Genomic DNA, 20,841 nt, shown 5'->3' with positions numbered 1-20,841 from the left:
AAATGTCATTTAAAAAGCATCAAAAGAGGAATAATGAAATGCCCAAATGTAATGAAGTGCCAAAATTACCTGGGGTCCAGTGTCCGTGCCAAGATGTGTAAACAGTTGACCATTGTACCAGAATCACTGCCTTTAGAAATAAACAATGAAATACATGAGAACATCTATACATTACCCTGCCTATTTATGCAAATACTACATTGTAATTAATGTCGATGCCTTACACAGCATCCTATGAAGAGATCCAACTTCACCTGAAATGGACACGAAGTGGGCTGAGAAGCTATACTTCCCATCCAAACGCAGCATTGGTAGGCCCAAGATATTTTTAGGTTCCGTCTCATTTGAATGCCACTGGTGAGCTGCAGGAGCTAAAGGATTACCCTGCTGTAGCTTGCTGGATGAGAGAGGGTTGGAGATCAGCTAGATCTCATACTGAGCTGTCAGGTTCATACTGTGTCCAGGCAGTGCAGTCCTGGAAGGTATGACGGAGGCAATGCCAAGGATGTGGCCTGACATGGGTTGCTAATGGGCCTGAGGTTTCTTTGTGGGCCCAGGGGGAGCAATCCTGCTTCACACCCAGTCTCACAAAAATAAAAATAAAACAGTTCTTCGGCCAGTTTATGAGCAGTCTCCAGAGTTTAATGCAGGATACAAATGCGCTGAATGTGCATGGAACATGCTTCACCCATTTCACAGAATCACAGAATTGTTAGTGCAGAAGGAGGCCATTCGGCCCATCATGTCCGCACCGGCTCTCCGAAAGAGCAATTCACTCAGTTCCATTCCCCCGACTTCTCCCCGTAGCTGAAAATTGCAACCAGTGCCCTGCAACCTCTGTAGGATCCTGATTTATATATTCAAGTAGGGTCATGCCACTCGCCCAGTTACAGCCCCACCTGAAGATTGCATCAAACAGGATCTGGGAGTTAATGGAATGACTGAGCTGTCTCCCACCTGTTTTTCAGGCGAATGATGGGTGGTCATCAGCTGAAAATCAGCTCCTAGATATCAATACATGAAATCCAAAGAATTGGAAAACATACTGCTTTACAAATGGTATTTAAGCAGAAAAAAGTTTTATACACACGCTCATGACTCAACGGTGTAAGGGCATCAGTCAGGTGGGTGGTGAGGGGGGGGGGTGATGTAAATTTGATTTTGGATGATATTGACACATCCGGCCATTAACTTGAATGGAAATGAAAATTGGAGAGATGTACAAAGGGTGGTTAAGTCAAGATTGTCCACTTTCATTCAAAGTCAAAATTAGTCTTAAAAATATGTATACCAGCTTACCTTCGGATGAGTATAGTGTACTTTTTCTTCAATAAGTCTAAAATCACAGATTATTTTTCAATTTAAGGATCATGTGAGTGTATGAACAGAACACTGAATGTATTTTGCTTTCTCAATATCTGAAAGTAATTATTCTCCCTGGTCTGCCTTGTAAATGTACAAAGTTTGTTCTGCTGGTCAGTGTATTTATGCCATGATGCAAATTAACGTCATGGTGTAAATATATATGATAAACGGGGTTGGCTCAGCATTCATTATTGCAGGTTTGCTTTAAAATAAAGCTCTTATTTAATGTAGTGAAAGGGAATATATTGACCGTTATGTTCCATTTCCTGTCGGCCTACTGAAAGAAGCTTATTTGAAGGCCTGGGACACATGGGGGTAAAAATTAATATGCACAGCGCCCATTTCTCAGGTGCAGAACATACTAATTTAGCAGTGGGATTACCTGCACCCAATTTGCATAAGCATTGGTCCCATTGCTAAATTCATGGGGCCCAATTTTTTTTTTAATGCATTCCATGCTTGATGAGATTGACATACATTTAGAAAGTAATGACTGTAAGGAGACTGGCGGACTGCTTACCAAAGAGAGAGATTCTATGTCTGACGAGGGCCGCAAGTTTGCAGAAAATACTAGAACAGGAGAGCACAGAAAGGAAAAAAAACAAGAAACAGATATGCACAGTTAAAGCAATATTCCCCCATTATTGTGTCATTAATAAAATCAACATAACACTAGTACATTGGGAAATTAAAATCTCAAACATAGCTATTTCAAACTTCTATTTCCATGAAATTAAAGTTAGAGCAATATTAGAGAAAATACTGAATACATTCTTAAATTTGGTTCAATCAATTATCAGTTGAACGAAGGCTTCCTTTTCTCCCTCTTACACATCAATCTCAAATATGGTCAATATTTTGTATACTTGAAGATTATTTTGTCATTTCACAGTATGTATGACAGATATTTAAAGAACCTGCTTGCTTTCTTCGAGGATGCATTCATGTTACATGGACAGAGCTTTCAACATGGGGGCGGGGTTCCAATCTGGCAGGATCAGACCAACTGCCTGTAATACATCCTAATTCTCCTGTCTGTTGACTTCAAAAAGGTTTTCCCTGCCTGCTGGCTCCTCACCCTTGGTGCTCAATTTTGTTCAGCTCCCGACGTCGGGCTCCGTGGCGCAGCGGGGGCTGGAAGATCACACCCGCAGCAGCCCGCCACGGAGCCTGACGCCAGGATTGCTGGGCCCAATCTTCCCGGCGGTGGGGAGGCTCCATGGTGGCCTTCCCGCTGCTTGGCGACAGGACCCGACTTTAAATAAACTCGATGTGTACAAATCCAATTCCCTGCGATCTTACCTTCGGTTCCGGATCTTCAGTGTGATGGGCGGCACTCACGCACATTCACTTTCCCATGCAGGGAAAGCTGGTGCCACCGAAGTGGGGAGGGAGGAGAAATCAGAGCATTTTTAGTGTGTGGGGTTAAGGGGTGACCTCTGCACTTTGTGCATTTGAGGGGAGAAGTAGTCAACTCTGCAATTTCAGTAGACTGGGGGAGGGGGGGGGGAGAAGAAAAGAGGGGGAGGGGGAAAGACAGGACAAACATTTATTTTTACTGTGGTTGGGGTGAGTTAGGGGGGAAAAACGGGGTCATGGAATCATGGAAAAGGTTAAGGCACAGACCGAGGCCACTTGGCCCATCGTGTTTGTGCCGGCCGAAAAACTATTACCTATTCTAATTCCACCTTCCAACATTTGGCTCATAGCCCTGCAGATTAAGGCACTTGAGGTGCATATCCAGACTCCTTTTGGATGAGTTGAGGGTTTCAACCTCAACTACCCTTTCAGGCAGCGAGTTCCAGACTCCCACCACCCTCTGAGCGAAAAAGGTTTTCCTCATCTCCCCTCTAACCTTTCTACCAATCACTTTAAATTTATGCCCCCTCGTCACTGACCTCTCTGCTAAGGTGAATAGGCCCATCACCTCCACTCTATCTAGGCCCCTCAAAATTTTGTACATTTCAATCAGATCTCCCCTCAGCCTTCTCTGTTCCAAGGAGAATGACCCCAGCCTATCCAATCTTTCCTCATAGCTTCATTTTTCCAGTCCTGGCAACATCCTCGTAAATCTCTTCTGTACCTTCTGTGCAATTACATCCTTTCTGTAATGTGGTGACCAGAACTGCACACCGTACTCAAGTTGTGGCCTAACCAATGAGTTATACAGTTCCAGCATAACCTTCCTGCTCTTATATTCTATACTTCGGCTAATAAAGGAAAGGATTCCATATGCCTTCTTATCCACCTTATCGACCTGTCCTGCTACCTTCGGGGATTTGTGGACATTCACTCCAAGCTCCCTCACTTTCTCTACACTTCAGTATTTTCCCATTAATCATGTATTCTTTTGCCTTGTTTGACCTCCACAAATGCATCACCTCACACTTCTCCAGGCTGAATTCCATTTGCCACTTTTCTGCCCATCTGACCAGACCATCAATATCTTCCTGCAGCCTACAGCTATCCTCCTCGCTATCTACCACACGGCCAATCTTTGTATCATCTGCAAACTTCTTGACCCCTACATTTATGTCCAAATTGTTAATATATACCACGAAAAGCAGGGGACCCAGTACAGAGCTCTGCGGAATGCCACTGGAAACAGCCTTCTAGTCGCAAAACACCAGTCAACAATTACCTTTGGTTTCTGGCCACTGAGCCAATTTTGTATCCAGCTTGCTGTATTTCCCTGGATCCCATGGGATTTTTTTTTTTAAAAACCAGTCTGCCATTTGGGACCTTGTCAAAAGCTTTGCTAAAATCCATGTAGACCACATCAACTGCACTACCCTCATCTGTCTTCCTTGTCACTTCTTCAAAAAATTCGATCAGGTTGGTCAAACAAGATCTTCCCTTAAGAAATCCATGCTGACTATCTTTGATTAATCTGTACCTTTCTAAGTGACAGTTTATCCTGTCTCAGAATAGATTACAATAATTTGCCCACTACTGAAGTTAGACTGACTGGCCTGTAATTATTTGGACTATCCTTCGTTCCCTTTTTAAACAGAGCTACAATGTTAGCAGTTCTCTGGCACCACACCTGTATCCAGTGAGGACTGGAAAATAATAGTCAGACCTTCTGTTATTTCCTCTCTTGCTTCTTTTAACAGCCTGGGGTACATTTCATTTGGCCCTGGTGATTTATCAAATTTCAAGGATGCTAATCCCATTAATACTTCCTCTCTCCCGATGTTCATCGCATCCAACACTTCACACTCCTCCTCCTTGACTACAATATCTGCATCGTCCCCCTCTTTTGTGAAGACAGACGCAAAGTATTCATTAAGAACCATATCAACATCTTCCGCCCCTACACGTAGTTTACTTTTTTGGTCTTTTATGGGCCCTACTTTCTCCTTAGTTATCTTACTCTGATGGTATTGATAAAACATCTTTGGGTTCACCTTGATTTTGCTTGCCAATATTCTTTCGTGCCCTCTCAGCTTTCCTAATTTTGTTTTTGATTTCACCCCTCCACTTTCTATACTCCTCTCAGCTTTCCCAGTATTGAGTTCTGTGTCGGACATAAGTGGTCATCTGTCAATGCAGGCCTGGCAGCCCTTTAAAAAAGAGCCACTGACTGCGTTGCTGAGACTGCCCCCCCCCCACCCCCACCACAACGTGACTGGGGGTGGGGGGGGGGGGGGAGCAGATGCAGGGCTGGGGAGGTGTGCATGGCCACCCTGCCTATTATAATGAGCCACCGTGCACTACATCACGGCAGCATGGTGGTGCACGGTCCACATTTCAATATAAAATCTAGCCCTTCCTGTCTGATGGAAGCAGTCACTTGCAAACTAGTCCTGTTGCTTCCTACCCTTCAGCTCATTTCTTATCCATTACCAGGATTTCCGGCCCAATCCATTCCCAGAACTTAGCTTCAAACCCCACATCTGAGTTTAATTAATAACCTTTCATGTGGAATGTCATCAAAAGCCTTTGGAAGCTTCAATACAGCATGGAATGAATTTTTAAAGGGCCGCTGAGGCAGACGGGCCCACAACATCCCAACACCGACGGGCATGTTAATTTGCCAGCATGTCCCTGCTTCTGGGCTAATTTGGAACGTGCCAGTTTGGCTGGTGAGGTGTCTACCTGCCTGCAAGCAGCAGGTAGCCAATTAGGCATCATTAAGAACATGTTAAGTCCACACAGGCGATGCCAACTGGAATTGTCCAGTTGCAGGCCCCCCATTAAGGCCGAATCAAGGCCCAGGGATGCAGGTGGCCTCCCAGCAGCAGACCAGGGGGCCAGCACTCCATCTACCTTAGCTGAACCCACAAACCCTTCCCATGGCTGCAATGTGGAGATGACCACAGCTGTGACCACAGGCCGCCCTGTGGAGGGCAAGCCCCTCCACCATACCAGTCTGGCAGCTGTGGACAGTATTACTCTCACTTTTTAAAAAAAGACTTCAGAGGGCAGCTCCATCTTGAGGCATCCTCTCTCCTACACGCATCAGCAGCATCCATCTTTAATGGTGGGGCTATCGATCTAAAATGGCTGGAGGGTCGCCTATCGAAAGACCGTCCATGGTCTTTAATTGAACAGTGAGCGTGCTCCCTGGCCACTAATTGGCCAGACATAAAAAACTGCATAGAGTGTCAGGCGCCGACGTGATGTCAGGTCAGGACTGGAAATGCGCCTGACATCGGGGTCCCGATCCCAGAACTAAAATCCAGCCCCACATCACAGTGCATGTTTTAAACAAAGCATCTTCCCACCTTGCTATCATTTCCTTTTCCTTGTTGGATGCATATCCACTGCTGCTGAGACTCTTGGTTGGGGAGGATAAGAAATACATACAGTGGTTCTTAAAGTATTCATCAATCAGAGGAAGCAGAATCTGGAATAGATATTTTTTGAAAGTTTCATTTGCTGAACAATGATTCTAAATTGGATGCATTTTATTCAAATTCTATTACATCAATTGTTGGCTAACTAGGCCCTTGAATGTAAATATAAAATTACAGTATAATGCATGGTTACATTTGAGCTTTTATTGGTTTAGGTCCTACCATCTATAGCAACCTCCCTGAACCTCTTTACCTACTTCCCGTCCATCCTTAAAAGCATCTTCAATATCTTTTCAACTGCATCGGTGATAAATCCTCCTACTTCTTTTATCACTTGGTCTGCTCCATCCTATGTGAAGTCCCTTGGGTTTTTTTCTATGACATTAAAGCCACTATACAAATATAAATTGCAGTTGATGTTAAGGTACCTTAAACCAGCAGATTACCGATGGAAATAATTTCACCAAACATTACTGTTGTTATTTACACTTTTTAGTGCATTGCATAATACTTCAAAGAAAATTCTCACAGGATCATTCTTTGCCTACTTGTAATATACCTGAATCTTTGCTCAAATCTCCAGTTTTAATTTAACCATAATGCAATGTTTGGATCAACAATTTAAAAATGGGCTCCCATCATTCATTACCAATCTATCTTTTTCACCTTGAATACCTTTCATCTTACTGATTTCCATCTCTCTTCCCTACCGGGGCCTGTTGATTCTTGAAATTACATTTTTGGTTAATGGCTGGATTGGCAGGAATAGAAGCCGTGGGCTGCACTGCTGAAGGACTTTTGATCATATGGGCTTCTGTAGTCAGCAAACAATTACAAATCTCAATTTTAGGTGGATGCGTACAACCTTTATTTGCTATTGCAATTTGCAGCAAAACCTTCAAGCGCAGCCCTTTGGTTTATAAAATCTAACTATTAGTGGATTTAGAGGAATTATCATCATTTACTTTTGAAAGTAAGTATTTGGAAAATGTACCCTTTTGAGTAATTGGGTACTAATTGTTAGCAAAAATTGGTGACCAGTTATTAGATTTTGACAACACTGAAAGTACAACACATCTATTTAGAAAACAAAACTTTCTTTAGTAAACACTCTGGAATGTCACATACCTTGGCAAAAAACTTTATCTCCTGCTCGTGAGGAGATTTATCTGCTTTACCACTGCTGACAATAGCCTCTATGAATCCAAACACAAATCACAACAAAACATTAAGTAGAAATGAAACAGTTAGAAATAAAGTGGATCAGATTCAGGTTACTTTTGAAATGTACACAAAAAGGGTCAAACAATTTTACACTAAAATAAATGCCACCCATCAGCACAAAAGCTTTGTTTCCATTGAACAAGATATGTTGGAATATTAAAGAAAGCTAGGCCTCTGCAGCCAGGGTTTGTGGGCAAGGGCTCTAGAAAGGTATTCCCCAGGTGGTGAGTTTCTGATCCCAGTTCTGCCATTGTGGAGAAACGGAGGTCAGCTACTTCCTCAAAAAGGGAAAGAGAAATGGAATGTAGAGACTGCCTAGGACTATCTCCTTATAGTCAGTTATGCAGCAGAACTACCAGTGGTATAGGAAGAGTTTGCAAGCTTACTCACACAGCTAGGTATAATCCTGCCATGGTAAAATCTAGGATATCAAATTACTCTCAACAAAAAATGAAAGAATGATGATTATTCCCAGCAACTGACAAACCACTAATTAAATTGTATTCTCAGATCACAGTCAAGGATTTGGCAATTTTATTGGAGAATGATGAATTACGGAGAAGAATCTGCATTTCCTTGTTCTTTGTGTTTCAAGAGGAATTTAGTGCCCATCCAGAGAAAAGAAGGGTGAAGAAAAATCGATTTCCAACAAAAGGTTTGCAAAACAAAGTTTAAACAGAAAGCATTTCATACCATATTAAAAAGGTGTAGCATTGATGATTTAATTACCTACTTACTAATTTCAGTTCAATTTAATACATTCAGTATTTCAAACCAATCACTTATATCAATATACTCAAGTAAGTTTGGAGATAGGTCCATCAGTAGCATAGTAAAAACACAGGGGGTAATTTTAATCCTACCCACCCATTGGAAAGCAGGTGCATGAGCAATTTAAATTCCCAGGTTACTGCCATCAAGGCTGATAATTCTCATTTTAACCTGCTATACTGAGCCCAAGGCCGGTGAGATCCATTTTTTTTTTAAGCCAATGCAGGTCAGATCCTGCTGATGTCACGGAGACCAGTTTTAACTGAATGGCCTGAGCAGGAACCACAGAGCTTTCCCAGACATGTGGAGGCAGCAGTGAAAAGGATTGGGGCCAGAAGAGGCCCAAACAGTTAAGTTTTTTTCACTCTCCTTGTGGAGCCAGAAAGAGCAGGAATGTTCCTTGGACCCCACAAGGAAAACTTCAGCCTCCCTTGCAACAGGTGGGAAGTTGACCGGCAGGATTTAAGTCAGGGCTGGTCATTAAAATTATCTGGATTTCATTTGCCACAGGCGGGCAAAAAAAAAAAATGAACTTACCAGAACATAATCTTCTGCCAGAAACTGGCTGGCAGTTATGTGTTTGATATTGCATACAAAGTATTGCATGAGAGTTCAAATTTAGTTAGATAAATTAGTCTAGCAATTTTTATTGCCACTTTTATAGAACATTTTTAAAAAAGTGATTAATGTAATTTACAGGATGAATGAATCTGTTGCAAATAGGATAGATTAGTACTTTGTGCTATCAAATATAAGTGTTAGGAAGTGGTTCTAGTTGAGAATTAGTGGTAACTAAATATTATCCAGAATGTGGTCACATACCTAAATGTGCTATAAACTCCTGAGCTGAGTCGACACATTGCAGCACCTTTACTAAGAATTTATAAACAAATCGCTTCTCAAAAGAAGAGGAGTCCAATTCCATATCCTTTAGGCCTCTGTAAACACAACATATGATCAAACTGCTGGACTATGCAATTTTAACACGAATAGGCTCAATAATGTTTTATTGTGAATAAAAGCTGGAAATACTCAGGAGGTCTGGCAGCATCTGTGGAGAGAAAAATAGAGTTAATGGGCTGAATTTTGCCAGAGAGTTGGAGGTGGGTTTGGAGACGGGAGGGCAGGGAAATTCAGATCATAAGAACATACGAAATAGGAGCAGGAGTAGGGCATTTGACCCCTTGAACCTGCTCCACCATTTAATAAGATTATGGCTGATCTGATTGTGGCCTCAACTCCATTTTCCTGCCTGCCCCCCATAACCCTTGACTCCCTTGTAGATCAAAAATATGTCTAACTCAGCCAGGGATACATTCACTGATCCAGCCTCCACTGCTCTCTGGGGAAGAGAATTCCAAAGATTAACAACCCTCAGAGATGAAATTCTTCCTCATCCCTGTCTTAAAAGGGAGACCCCTTATTTTGAAACTGTGCCCTCTAGTTCTAGATTCCCCCATCCTCTCAGCTTCTACCCTGTCAAGCCCCCTCAGAATCTGATGAAAGGTCACAGACCTGAAAGGTTAACTCTGCTTCTCTCTCCACAAATGCTGCCTGACCTGCTGAGTATTTCCAGCACTTTGTTTTTTTCAGATTTCCAGCATTTGCAGTATTTTTATTTTATTTATCCCCTCAGAACCTTATTCTAAACTGCAATGAGTATAGGCACAGCCTGCTCACCCTTTCCTCATAAGACAACCCCTTCATCCCAGGAATCAGTCCAGTGAACCGCTTCCAATACAAGTATATCCCTTAAGTAAGGAGACCAAAACTGTACACAGTATTCTAGATGTGGTCTCACCAATGCCCTTTACAGTTGCAGCAAGACTTCCCTACTTTTGTAGTTGTAATAAATGCCAACATTCCATTTGCCTGCCTAATTAAATAGTTGAGTGTCGGGATGGCTCCCCGATTCCAGGCAAGATTCTCAGGAATGGACTGCCATGGAAACTGGTGGTCCACTCCACACAGGTGGGCAGGCAATGGAGACAATTAAGGCCCCAACCAAGGGCCAATTTCCCCCAGCGCTGCAACTTTCCCAGAATCACATGGCGTGTCGGGAGCCCGGCAACTCTGCAGAGGTGGCCTCTCACTGGGCCATGGGTAGCAGAGTTAATTAGCAGCACGTGGGGCCGTAATGCTCACAGGGAACCATGAGCAGGCACTCTTCTGGAGGGGTCAATCCTCCACTCTGAGGCCACTCACACTTCGTCATCTTTTTCAATAGAAAAGAGGGAGGTCTTTTGTGAGTGCCTCCATTTTGAGGCATCCCCAGGTCTCTCTCTTCTCCAGTAGCGCTCACTTCTCCTGGTGGGGCTGCCGTCTGGACATTGCTGCGGGCCCTCCTATTGGGCCTCCCGCTTCCCTGGTCTGCCCACCATCCTTAATTGAATAGCGAACGCTAAGGTCGCCGTTTAGTAGGCTGCCTCATGTAAAGTTATTCTGGTGGGTGTGCTGAGGCAATGCGTGGGCTCAGGACCTGCATATGGTCCTGATGTCAGGGCTCCTAAGCTCATGGGAAAATTTAGCCCAAAATTTCAGGCCGATGATCTTTCGTCACAGTTTTGATGAAAGGTCATCAACCGGAAACATTAACACTGGGCTGAATTTTACCAGCCCCTCGATGGTGTGGGTCGTGGCGCGGGGGCTGGTAAAATGCTGCGGGGAGAGGCCCATCTTGCCGCGTGATGTCGACAAGGGCCTGCTGCATATTACCAGTGGCAGCGGGACCTCAGTTCGGCCCCCCGCCCGACGGCATGCCCTTCATCAGCACATGTAAATTAACATATTTAAATAAACTTACATGCAGACGGCGGCCATCCCATTCCGATATTACGGCCGCCGTTTGTGCTCTGCGTGCCTTCGGAAGTCCGTATGGAGTTCCAGGCGATAACCTGGTGGGGAGGGGGAGTAATACAATTTTTAGGGTGGGAGGTGTGAAGGAGTGGGGAAATCAATTTTAATTGGATGTGGGGATGGTGGGAAGGGGTTGAAGGGTAAATGTAAAGAGGTTGGCGGGGGGTGGGAAGTGCAGGTTGCTAATAAAGATTCATTGTGTTGATGTCCCTTAAAAAAAAACATTGGGGGTGGGGGGGGGGAAAAAGAGAATGAGAAAGGGCCTCCATTATGTCTGTAATTTTTATGCAATCAATCATTCTTCATACCTTTAAAAATTTAGATTCCTCATAAAGGCTTACAGCCCTTTAAAAAGGCCAGTGCCCATGCGGCGGAGCCGGACGCCGTTGCCGGGGACGCAGTGGCCGCCTTCTCCATGTCATCAGAGACAGCCGCTCCGCCTCCTCTATTTAAATGAGCCCCCATGCGAAATATCGTGGGTGCTCCTCGGGGGCCGCTGAATACGGGCGCCACTGCGGAGCACAGCGCCCGAATAAAATTCAGCCCACTGTTTCTCTCTCCACAGATGTTGCCAGACATGCTGAGTGTTTCCAACATTTTCTGTTTTTCTTTCAGATTTCCAGCATTACAGTATTTTGTTCTTGGATCAATGTTTTATTGTTGTTCGGTATAACAATTACTGAATCTTTGTTTAACATTTTAGATTACTCAGATTAACATGTCAACTTCTTTGTTATCCTGTGCAACAAACAGAAGCAACTATTATTTCCATTTTTATTTACAGAAATAATGCATCTATTACCTGGACACTGCATAGCCATTCACTTGGAGGAACTTGAAGAGTTCATGAGCCTTGTCACGATCACGGGCCTTTTCCTTGGCAGTCAAAGTATCGTAGGGCATTAGTGAGGTTTGGCTGCCACCACCTATTATAATTTGACAGGTTGGAAATACTATGTCGGTTACTTTGGAGTAATGACCATGGCATATTTACCAAGTATTGTACCTGCAAAAACTAAGCAATAGACCTTCTTATTGACAATTTATTCACACAGATGCTGTAAAACTAAAAACAGAAAACAAATTCAATGGACTCCAACAAGAAAAACAACTGGCATTTATACAGTACCTTTCATGACTTCAAGTTGTCCCAAAAAGCTACACGTCCAGTGAGATATTTTTTTTAAACTGTAGTCCCGGCAGCCATTTTTGCAAAACATGCTCCCAAAAACAGCCACAAAATACATGACCAGATCATCTGTTTTTTTTTTAAGGTGTTGGTTGAGGGATTAATGTAATTCAGTATACCCGGATAACTCTCCTGTGTTATAGAACTTTGAAGCTTATTTGTGAAGAAGACACTGAGACCAGGAACCTTAGGTAGAGACTGTTTATTGCTGGCCACAAGCTTACTTCTCCACTCTTAACACAGCCTGTGCTGGCTGACTCTTCATTATATATACACATTTAAATACAATTAACAAATTAACACCCAAAACCTGTTCACCCTATTACCGTCAACTACCAGGTATTTATCATCCATGAACAGAACTTCAGACCCAAACAGATTCCCCTTTTTTCTTTAAATTAAATACGAGAAACAAAATAATGATCATTTTTCTGTAACATACATTATTTATTAACTTTCAATAGCACCAACTATTAACATGCTGTATATTCCCCCCTTTAACAAAAAAATTTGTTTAAAGAATCACAAAAGCAATATGATCAAAAAAAATTCCACATTTTCCTATGTTATCATAAGACGGCCCTCTTGGAGGACATCCAACAATTTCTTCGAACAAGCACCTCTCTTCAGCAAACAATTGGACAACTGATGACTTGCGTCCATTTTAGTTTGGAAATTTCTTTTCAACATTTCTTTTATATTCGCGAGATCAATCCTCAAACTCTTTTCCATGACACTTGTCAAATGGACATTGTCCCAGAGAGAATGGTTATCTATATAGCATTCTACAGCAAAACCTTTCTCCGATTGCCCCTTATATAAGAGTTCCTTTAAAATACGTGATAAATACATACCCATATCTATCGCTTCTATCAGTGCAAGTGTCTCAGCAGCTGAGGTGCATTTAATTGTCCTCTTTATTTTCTTCGATTCCCAGGCTAATGGACCACATTTATAATTTCTTCCCATCAAAATAGAATGAACCCTGCTGCACTCGAATAACCATTGGGAAGTTTACTATGTGAGGCGTCACTAAAAATGACTAATTTCATTTCTTCTGGGTCACCCAATGCTGGAAACTTGAGTGTACATTTGTCAAAACTCAATTTCTTCAATGTCTTATTTGCTTTCAGCACTTGCCCAACAGTTGCAGGTTTTAGCATGGTGCTCAATTCTAATACATCATAGCAAGCATCTGGCCTAGTTTGTGTGCACGACCAGTTTAATTGCCAGATTAAGCTCCTTAACTGGTCTGCTTCTTTCTTGGTTGCAGAGTCTTCATTTTGTGAGAATCTGGCTCAATTTATTGGGATCCTATTAACATTCTGTAGGTAAGACTGTTGATTTAGGGTTACCCTCAACTTAGTCTGCCTAATATTCAACCCTATATATTTAAAAGCTCCGGAACCCGACTTCCAATTTTAAATTCCTGTAGAACTTTATCTACCACAAATTTCTCAAATACCTCAGATCCTCCCCACTGAAAATTGTCAACATGCATCACGAAAATGTTTGCTAGTTTTTCTTCATAGTACCAATAAAACATTGCAATCGACTTTTAGCTGAATACAACCAGCTTTTAGTAGGATGGACCTAACTGAAAAATATCACACCCTGGATGCATCATTTAGTCTATAAACACACTTGTTTAGCTTCCATAATTTCCCCTCTATTTCCAGCTAATTTTGGTGGCTTTAAAAATACTTCCCTTTGAAATTTCTCCCCTTGCAAAAATGCTGCTTTGATGTCAATGAACTTACATTCCCGTGAGTGTGTGCTAAAAGGGCTAGGAAAATCCTCAACCTTGCTTTTCCTGCTGTTGGGGAGTCCACTCTAACTTCTTGGTTGCCTAATCATTCCTCAAATCCCTGAGCTACAAGTCTGGCCTTAGCTTTATACGTACCATCGGGAAATACTTTCTCTGTACAGATTCATCTATGGGACAATGCTGGTTGTCCTCAATCTGGCACCTGTGTATATGCCAAACTCTCTCCAATTGTCAAGCTCTTTTTGCTTTATCAATTTACCATCTACTTTTTTGTAACCACGACAGCTTCTCTATCGTCAGGGCTCCTACTTCTTGTGGCGCTCCTCACTTGCCCTCTGGTCCTTGCTCTAGTGAAACCAAATCCCCTACTGGAGTTCCTATCCCTTTCTGGACTACTACTACTCAACCTGTCCCTCCTACGACCAGACTTCCTTTCACAAGTACGTGACCTTTTCCTTGGACTATGATCTTTTTCAGGCCCACTGTCTGAACTTACACTACGTTTTCTGGCCTTCCACATTTTAATTTCCTTTTGCCAATCTATAGGTCTGATATCCTGTCCCTTGTCTTGCACATTCAGCCAATGTTTGTATTTCCCAGTGGCCTTTCCTGCCCTTCCTATAATGGTGGCTTCCCTCCATTCGCCATCCCCTTCTGGCATATACGTCACTCTAGTCCCAACCTTCAGCAGTTGACCTTTGGGATAAATGGCCTTATCTCGATCTTCATTATCACTTGATCCACTGAGTCAGCCCATTATCTGCCACATTCTGTTGCTCGCAAAGGTCTGACATATGTGCATGCGAAGTACATGGTGCATCATCAGTGTCCATCATTTGATCAGATTCTGTCAATGTATAATTAGTGCCAATAAGCTGCAAGGAATGTACTCGAATGGTTTGGTTGCCATTTTGCAAAATCACCGTTTTGTCATCAGTGCCTATAACATTTCCTGGGCCTCTCAATTCTTTCTGCCCTTCTCTTTTGTAATACACCATACCCCTGGTATCAAAATTCTTTTCTGATGGCCTGATCCGATACCACAAAGCTCTCCTGATCTTTTGTGAAACCTCCGCCTTAATAAATGCTCTTCTCCCTGCATGTATGGCATTCAAATGTTCCGCAAAAAAAAAATTGAACTAATTGTAGTCTCCTCTGAAGCTGGGGGATGATCCCACATTACTGAAGCTATTTTCGGATTCCTGTCATAAACTAATCGATAAGTGCTGTAGACCCCAACCATTTGAAGCATGTTTTTCGCATATACTGCCTATGCTAAAGCAGTAGTCAATTTACAATTAGGCTGATCGGCTAAAATTTTTCAGAGCATTTTGTCAATTATGACGTGATTTCACCCACAAATCTCATTACTAAAAGGACTATCTTGTGCATTGCTACAATATTCATATTTTCACACATACGCCTGAACTCATTATTGGCAAATTCTCCTCCATTGTCAGTGTCATGCTAGACCCCCCACCTGCCAAGAATGGAGGCATATTAATTTCGCCACATGGACATTAAATTTCAAATTGTTGCTGGGAAGAGGAGAAGGCCTGTTACAAGGGCTGCCAGACACTTTGCTGGAAGACATTTACATACCAATAGCGACATGGGAGGTTACTCCCCTTATCCATTTAACTCACAATGAACTTTGAGCACTAGACATTGAAGGCAGGGAAGCATATTCCGGGCCTTGCTAAGATGATACAATCCACAGAGCCAAGACGTGGTCAGACCAGTTAGTCACATGACTAACCTGCCAACCTGGGTTTTCCTGAATTGCACAAACGTTTGAAATGAGTGTCTGTTTGCTTTTGGACTGAAAAAGACCTCTCCTGGCTGGCTCGCCACAGCCTCTTCTGTCTGTTCCCATATCTTTCTCACTGAACTCCAAATCCACTGAAGACACATGAACCCCAAGAGAGAAAAGTCTCCTCCAGCGAACAAAGTTTAAGAAGAATACTGAGCCCCAACGAAAAGCAAGATCTACCTACAATCAAGGACTCTACAGTGAGCTCGAAGATCCGTTAAAAAAAAACCCTCTTGAGAGATTGCCTCAAACTTTTCCACTTTATTTCTTCTGCGCTGTTCTGACTCTATCTGCATGTGTGTATCACATATGCATGCTAGTGTGGGCGCATCGTGTATCCATACATGTTAACGGAATTAGAGTTTAAGTTTAATAAATTTCAACCTTCTTTTCTTTAAACCTAAGAAAACCTGTTTGTGCTGTTTTCTTTGCTTTATAATTGGAAAGTGGTGAACAAGGATTCACCAAGGGGGAGCTAAAACATGGCGTGTTTAAAATTAAACCCTGCTACGGCAAGACCAGGTGAAGGCTGAGAGGGACCCCTAGACCCCTTTCTCACCTGTCATAACATCAATTAGAAACCTAACGAGTGCTCCCAGGCCCATTCCTATCCACCTTTCCATTATCACCTTTTTGTCTTTACTGTAAATTACTGTTGACAGACTGAATCTAGCCACTATGTCTATAAAAGTGTAGAAGAAAAATGCTTGTCTTTATCCCATACCTTCAAGTCCATCGCTACGGTTTCATTAAAGTCTCTTGCTAATGGGAGACTCACTACAGGTCATGATGGCGTTCTGTTTTTTTTTAAACAGATATCACATTTTTCACTGATATCTTTGATAAGTTTAGTGTAGTCATCATCTATTACCCCTGCATCTTTTAACAGAATCTTCAACCTATGACAAGATGGGTGTGCAAACTGTCGATGTAGTTTTGAAATAATTTGCCTGTTCTCCTTTAAATCCCTACCCCCAGATGCCAATAATACCTCTTTAACATCCCGCTTAGAGATGTTAAGTCTCGCTTAAAGGAATACTATAATGTCCCAACTGCGTAAACCGCAAAGTACTGATTTCCCAAAGCCAAACGCCTCATCATGTTCCATATCCAATTTCATTGGAGCCTTTTTCATAGACGGTTTACTTAATGGCAAAGATATATCACTGGATACTACATCCATGCTAATAAAATGGTTTATCCCTGCTATTTTACACAGAATTACCACTCTTTTTTTTCAGTAATTTCAACGTGTTATCACCCCCAAACTGTCATATTCTTTGACCTTACTTCGGTCTTCCTTACTTAAAGAATCCATGGAACACCTTAACCAGTCCACTCCACATACAGCAGATGTACATCCACTGTCTAGTACTGCACAATTGACTGAATCTGTGACTAGGACACTCATTACCAGACTGAAGCTTCTCATGACCAGTACAATTCCTTCTGATTGATCAGTAGCATCATCCTTGCCTTCTGAAACTTCCATGTCATGTGTCATCTCAAAAACCTTGTTATTCCTTTTTGGACAATGCAACCCATAGTGATACTTTGAGTCACATTGGAAACACCCATTGACTACCTCTTGGTTATTCTTGGGGTTCATTTTTCTGCCTTAATTGCCCAATTCCTGCCGTGTGTCATAGCTGCCAAAAGGGTGTCGATCCTCATTTGTTTTGTGTGTGATTCTCCTTTCATACTGATGGTTGGGCCCCATACTTGAATGGCCTCGAAATGCTGCTAGCATTATATCCTCCACCTTTGGTATCACCACTGAGCAGCCCATCTGTGCCATGAAAGCAGCCGGAAAGGAATGTTTTCCCAAACATATTTTCAGGGCGTCAGATATCTGATCAAAAAGCATATCTCTTTCTTTGACTCTAACTCCAGTTAATACCCAGAGCCTATCCATATTCAATATCCTAGCACAATCCAACAATTTGAAGGCAAGTACCAATCGAGGAATTTCCGAGCAGAATCCCTGCAACCTTGCATATAGTCAGTTAAACTCCATGATATATTCTTCTATGGAAGAACCATCCATTTTTCTAAATTTATAAAAGTCCGACCATGCCTCATATCCATAAATTTCAAGAGTTTGTCCAAACCTTCCTTGTTATCCAAATGATGAGCCTCTAGCTCCGAGAACACTTTTTCCCTGATCTTGCTTCTGGCAGGAAGTGAAAGTGCAAGGGCCACAGCTTGCTTCCTTATTGGTAAAGACAACCCGTGCCCATAGATCAACTTCATTCTTCCATTGATCGTAAGGTTCAGTTTTACAAAACAGCAGTGGAAAATCATATCCCGACATCTTACACCTGGTTTCAGTCATCTTTCTTCAAAAAAACCCTCCAATTACAGCCTTCTCCTGTCTGAAAACAAATTTCAGTCTCCAATTTTCACTTTCAGGCAACCATCCTCTGCTACCAATGTTATAGAACTTCCAAGCCTGTTTGTGAAGAAGACACTGTGACCAGGAAGCTTAGGTGGAGACTGTTTATTGCTTGCCACAGAGCTTATTTCTTCACTCTGAACAACACACAGCCAATGCTGGCTGGCTCTTTATATATACACATTTGAATACAATTAACTAATTAACACCCAACACCTGTTCACCCTATTACTTTGAACTACCAGGTATTTATCATCCAACAGAACTTCCAACCCGAACATCCTGCTCTTCTTCAAAAGTGCTGTGGGATCTTTTACATCCACCTATGAGGTTTAAAGTCTCAATTGAAAGACAGCACCACCAGCAGTGCAGAATTCCCACAGTGCTGCAGTTAAACAACATGCAACTAGGAGTTATGAAAAATTGGGATACCTCAATTTATTTTTTAATGTTTTGGCATGATTTTTGCAATGCCATTGGTATTATTGAGAGTTTGCACGTAAATAGAAACTATTTCATGGATTTCATACTTAGAGCTGGCACACGAAAAAGCCCATGTTGAGAATTATGAAATGGAATTTCTTGATCAAGTTCGAATAATTTATTTTTGTTTCCAAGGAAGTTGGTAATTAATAGTTATGTAAAGTGTTCAAATATTAAACATTTGTGTACAATTGGATAATTGCAGGAAATAAAAACCAAATGTAACTTGGCCACTTATTCGATATACATGCCAGACTTGTAGACCTGCAATTATGGCAACAAACCTACCATGCAATTTCTTGAATTCCTTGTTTCTTTATCACATTAAAAGAATCAGTATTTGTGATCATCAGTCATAGATTCATAGAGACGTACAGCATAGAAACAAGCCCTTCGGCCCATTGCGTCCATGCCGACCATAATGCCTATCTATACTAATCCCACCTGCCTGCATTAATTCCATATCCCTCTATGCCTTGCTCATTCAAGTACCTGTCCAGATGCCTCTTAAATGTTGCTATTGTTCCTGCTTCCACCACCTCCTCTGGCAGCTCATTCCAGATACCCACTATTCTTTGTGTGAAAAATTTACCCCTTTGATCCCCTTTAAACCTTCTCCCGCTCACCTTAAATCTATGCCCTCTAGCTTTAGTCACCCCTACCATGGGAAACAGACTCTGGCTATCTACCCTATCTATGTCTCTCATAATTTTACATACCTCTATTATGTCCCCTCTCAGCCTCCTTCGCTCCAGGGAAAACAGACCCAGCCTATCCAATCTCTCTTTATAACTTAAGCCCTTCAAACCAGGCAACATCCTTGTGAATCTTTTCTGCACCCTCTCTAGCTTAATCACATCTTTCCTGTAGTGCGGTGACCAGAACCGCACACAGTACTCCAAGCGCAGCCTAACTAATGTTATGTACAACTGTAACATGACGTCCCAACTCTTGTACTCAATGGCTTGGCTGATGAAGGCAAGCATGCCATAAGCTTTCTTCACCACTCTGTCTACCTGTGTTGCCACTTTCAGGGAACTATGTACTTGCACCCCAAGGTTTCTCTGCTCATCAACACTCCCCAGGGCCCTGCCATTCACTGTATATGTCCTGCACTGGTTTAACTTCCCAAAATGTATCACTTTGCACTTGTTTGCGTTAAATTCCATTTGCCAATCCCTTGCCCACTTTCCCAGTTGATCTATATCCTGTGGTAACCTTAGACAACCTTCTTCACTGTCCACTATACCACCAATTTTGGTGTCATCTGCAAATTTACTAATCATGCCCCCTACATTCACATCCAAGTCATTAATATATAAGACAAACAGAGGGCCCAGCACCGATCCCTGCGGCACACCACTGGTCACCGGCCTCCAATCTGAAAAACAACCCTCCACTACCACCCTCTGCCTCCTATCACCAAGCCAATTTTGTATCCAATTGGCTAGCTCACCCTGGATCCCATGTGTTCGAACCTTCTGGACCAGCCTACCATGCGGGACCTTGTCAAAGGCCTTGCTAAAGTCCATGTAGACAACGTCCATCGCCCTGCCCTCGTCAATCCTCATGGTCACTTCCTCAAAAAACTCAATCAAATTCGTGAGACATGATTTCCCACGCACAAAGCCATGCTGACTATCCCTAATCAGACCTTTCCTTTCCAAATGCATATAAATCCTGTCTCTCAGAATCCCTTCCAATAACTTTCCCACCACTGATGTAAGGCTCACCGGCCTGTAGTTCACTGGCTTAGGTCTGCTGCCCTTCTTAAATAAAGGCACAACATTAGCTATCCTCCAGTCTTCTGGTACCTCACCCATGGCTAATGATGATACAAAAATCTCTGCCAGGGCCCCAGCAATCTCCTCCCTTGCTTCCCATAGCATCCTAGGATACACCTGGTCAGGCCCTGGTGATTTATCCATCTTAATGCGCTTCAAAACCTCCAACACCTCCTCCTGTGTAATGTTCATATGCTCCAGGATATTGCTGCTCCCTCCCTTGAACTCACTAGCTTCCATGACCTTCTCCACGGTAAATACAGACGAGAAGTATTCATTTAAGACCTCGCCCACTTCCCGTGGTTGCACACATAGATTACCACACTGATCATTAAGGGGACCTACTCTCTCCTTCGCTACCCTTTTACTCTTAATATACTTATAGAATCTT

The 20,841-nt window shown here is 42.5% G+C and overlaps 1 protein-coding gene across 1 annotated transcript in view; it reads right to left on the bottom strand.

Moving 5' to 3' along the window:
- ryr3 (ryanodine receptor 3) overlaps positions 1-20,841 on the bottom strand; it is a 423,842-nt gene that overhangs the window by 165,677 nt on the left and 237,324 nt on the right. The window contains exons 59-64 of the mRNA XM_068038163.1: positions 11,821-11,944; positions 8,985-9,100; positions 7,296-7,363; positions 6,096-6,217; positions 1,886-1,935; positions 70-130 (exon numbers count right to left, since the gene is read on the bottom strand). Coding sequence (XP_067894264.1) covers positions 70-130; positions 1,886-1,935; positions 6,096-6,217; positions 7,296-7,363; positions 8,985-9,100; positions 11,821-11,944 — 541 coding nt within the window. The remainder of the gene's footprint in view (positions 1-69; positions 131-1,885; positions 1,936-6,095; positions 6,218-7,295; positions 7,364-8,984; positions 9,101-11,820; positions 11,945-20,841) is intronic.

The sequence above is a fragment of the Heterodontus francisci genome, chromosome 9, assembly GCF_036365525.1.
Source record: "Heterodontus francisci isolate sHetFra1 chromosome 9, sHetFra1.hap1, whole genome shotgun sequence".
In the NCBI taxonomy this organism is placed as follows: domain Eukaryota; kingdom Metazoa; phylum Chordata; class Chondrichthyes; order Heterodontiformes; family Heterodontidae; genus Heterodontus; species Heterodontus francisci.
Note: the sequence above shows the minus strand (reverse complement) of the source record. Positions and strands in the feature narration are given on the sequence as shown.